Below are 3434 nucleotides of genomic sequence, written 5' to 3'. Positions count from 1 at the left end.
ATGGAATAACTCTTCCAAGTTTTAAGGCTCAGGGATCAAAAGATTTTCTTAATCTTTTCCTTGATAAGGCATCAGCTTTTTTTAACTAAAGCCTTGTATCATAAAGGCCTGTGCATTTTTGTGTGATCTTCCAGCAAATTTTTGCCAGTATTCTTAATATGATGAGACTTCTGATGTAGTGCATTAGTCATCTGTGCTGTTCAGGGAATACTCGAGAAATGAGCATTCCTTATGTACCAGCGTCGAACTTAGTAACAGGAAAAAGACAAGACCTTGAAGTTTTAGAAAGATGTGTTACTGACAGAGGTTTACAAAAAGAGATCCCTCTTCACCATTACTGGTCACTTGTGTTGTATTGGTCTTCTGGGTAGAGGATGCGGAAGCTCAAAACCTGAAATACTCCTGTTCAGAATGTGCAACCCCATCTGCTCTTTGATACTGCAGCGCTGCGCCTTCCCGTGTTCCTTGTCAGTCCTGCACTGAATGTCTAGGTTTAGAGATGCCAGCCTGTTCCTTCTGTACTGTGTTGGAGGCCTTAGTTTCACAGTAACTGCTTTTGGGTGTCACTGTGGTTGCTTTTTGCTTTCTTGTATCATTCAGCTTTATATCTCATGATTTTTAATTACCATACCTTCATTGCAGAACACTTGGAAACTTTCATGCTGAAATACATCTTAGTACTAAGTTCTGAGTCTGGAATCTGTATTCCCATTCTGTATTCCTATTTTTCCTATGTGTTTCAGTCATTTACATCGTTTCCCAGTGTGCGTTTGTCTCATGTCCTGAGTATTGAAGAGGTTGGATTCACTAATATAATGTGCCAATAAAATTGTTACTGACTTTGAACTGGCACATCTTCTTTTAAAATATTCCTTAGCAAACTGAACAGAAGATCAGTAGCTCTGTAATTTCCACAGCCGGAAAGAAATCAGCATTATAGAAAGAACTACAAAGGAAGGCTAACTTTTAAAATGTCTTTCTTCTATACTTAATATGTTTGAGAATGTCTTTAATATTTGGTGACTTAGAATGGAATAACACTAATTTTGTTCTCTTTTTAGATCCTTGCTGTACATTTATTGAAAGCAGTACTTCCATCCTGGGATAAAAATGAAAGGTCAAGAGACATGAAATTTCTTGTGGAAAAACTGTTTGGATTTTTAGGCAGCCTGCTTAGTACTTGTTCTTCAGATATCCCACTACTCAGAGGTAGAGGAATTTTTCCTCAGTGTCTTGTTTTTATGTATAGAAAATGTGTGTGTTAAATTGATAACTGCCGTGCAATTGCTTTGTCTTTCCAGAATCTACTCTGAGAAGGAGAAAGGCCAGGCCCCAAGCATCTCTAACTGCCACTCACAGTAGTACTTTAGCAGAAGAGATAGTGGCACTGCTGAGGACGCTCCATTCGCTCAGCCAGTGGAATGGACTCATAAACAAGTACATCAACTCTCAGCTAACCTCCATCACCCACATCTTTGCAGGAAAACAGTCAGAAGGGGTAGTTTCCACGTTTTAAAATAAGCTCATTTTTATAGCAATATTTATTTTGAAATTCTAAATATTAAATGTTTGTAAACAATATTAAGCTTAATTTTGAAACCATTTTTATATTTTTATATATATATTTATGTGTTGTAATTTTTAAGTTGAAATATGTGTGATTAACTTTGTATTTTAAAGCAGATAGAAGTGTATGTTTTCTCCCTACAGTTAATTTTATTGTTCTTTGTTAGGCTCTGTTGGATGACTACTTTCCTGACACTGAGAATCCAGAGGTGGGAGGCCTAATGGCAGTGTTAGCAGTGATTGGTGGCATAGACAGTCGCTTGAGACTGGGTGGACAAGTAGTTCATGATGAATTTGGAGAAGGCACAGTGACACGCATTACCCCAAAAGGGAAAATCACTGTACAGTTCTATGACATGCGAACATGTAGAGTGTGCCCTCTGAATCAGCTAAAACCAGTAAGTTTGTTTTATTGAGGCTTTAATACAGGGAAGGGTATGGTTAAAGACTCTGATACGGTGCAAAGAAAATAACTTGTTCTTCATTGGGCAAATATATTGACATTCAACACATACAGTGCTCTGAATGCAAATCTAAGATGGTACTCATGCGAACCTCTATAGGGCCTTTAATGCCCATCCTCATTTGTTGAGGAGGTGAAAGGAGAAGGGATTTGACTGAAGTCCTTTCACTTGAGGTAAAATCCCAAGTCATAACAATGTGATTTATAGCTCTTACATGAGAGGAGCTTATTCATTTGTATTTAACTTGATTTGCTAACTAATGCAGAAACTCTTGAGTGTTTTCATTTGAATCTTAATCTCAAGTTGGTTAATATGGCTTTAGTGAAAGCACAGTCAAAGTGAGTGGTCTGCTTCAGGGACTGCAGTTCTTCCTTGCTCTGACTCCATCTTGCTTTTTCACCAAGTAGACCTGCAATTGTGTGGTACAAATACAGGCTTAGGAGCTGTGTAGGGAATAGAAATCGTCTCCAGTTGTTCTTGGTCAAGATCAATAAGACAAATGCTACTTTTCTCCAGTTAATAACCATTGAAACTTTTGAATGATTTTGTAAAATTTTGGAAAATGCTTATCTGGTTGTTTTTTTTTGTTTGTTTGTTTTTTTTGTCTGGTTCTTCCCTCACTGTCTAGCTTCCAGTTGTGGCTTTTAATGTGAACAACTTGCCTTTCACTGAACCTATGCTATCCATTTGGGCTCAACTTGTAAATCTGGCTGGAAGTAAAATAGAAAAACAAAGAATGAAGTCTCCCAATCAGGGTCTTTCAGGTACAGTTGGGGGTCTTTTGTTATGTTTTGTTTTTAAATAGCTGGATATACTCTGGGAAAAATACTGGTAACAGCAAGCATACATAAGAAAAAGGGTTTTCTGGAACCTTACCTTTTTTCTTAGTCAACATTGAATAATATGCACTTACGAGACAAGTTTAGCTAGTAGATGAATTGCTCTGCACTGTAAGTGGAATACCGGTTTTACTTTGGTGAGAAAATGTAAATAAGGTTTGGGGCTGGACTTCCTGAATTTTTTAAAATATTGGATGAGTATAACTTAACTGCATTTACTGTGCTATATATCAGTGTCATTGTTTAACCCCAGCCAGCAACAAAGCACCACACAGCTGCTCCCTCACTCTCCGCTGGTGGGATGGGGGAGAGAATCAGAAGGGTAAAAGTGAAAAAACTCATGGGTTGAGATAAAGACAGTTTCATAGGGAAAGCAAAAGCTGCGCACGCAAGCAAAGCAGAACAAGGAATTCATTCACTGCTTCCCATCGGCAGGCAGGTGTTCAGCCATCTCCAGGAAAGCAGGGCTCCATCACACGTAACGGTGACTTGGGAAGACAGACGCCATCACTCTGAACATCCCCCCCTTCCTTCTTCTCCCCCCAGCTTTATATGCTGAGCATGA

The 3434-nt window shown here is 38.6% G+C and overlaps 1 protein-coding gene across 1 annotated transcript in view; it reads left to right on the top strand.

Annotated features, from left to right (window-relative positions):
* Positions 1 to 3434, top strand: part of HERC2 (HECT and RLD domain containing E3 ubiquitin protein ligase 2) — a 118285-nt gene that overhangs the window by 57712 nt on the left and 57139 nt on the right. The window contains exons 39-42 of the mRNA XM_009281370.1: positions 1062 to 1209; positions 1302 to 1498; positions 1734 to 1964; positions 2659 to 2806. Of these exons, the coding sequence (XP_009279645.1) occupies positions 1062 to 1209; positions 1302 to 1498; positions 1734 to 1964; positions 2659 to 2806 (724 nt within the window). The remainder of the gene's footprint in view (positions 1 to 1061; positions 1210 to 1301; positions 1499 to 1733; positions 1965 to 2658; positions 2807 to 3434) is intronic.

The sequence above is a fragment of the Aptenodytes forsteri genome, unplaced genomic scaffold (assembly GCF_000699145.1).
Source record: "Aptenodytes forsteri isolate BGI_AS27 unplaced genomic scaffold, ASM69914v1 Scaffold212, whole genome shotgun sequence".
NCBI classification, from domain to species: Eukaryota; Metazoa; Chordata; class Aves; order Sphenisciformes; family Spheniscidae; genus Aptenodytes; species Aptenodytes forsteri.
Note: the sequence above shows the minus strand (reverse complement) of the source record. Positions and strands in the feature narration are given on the sequence as shown.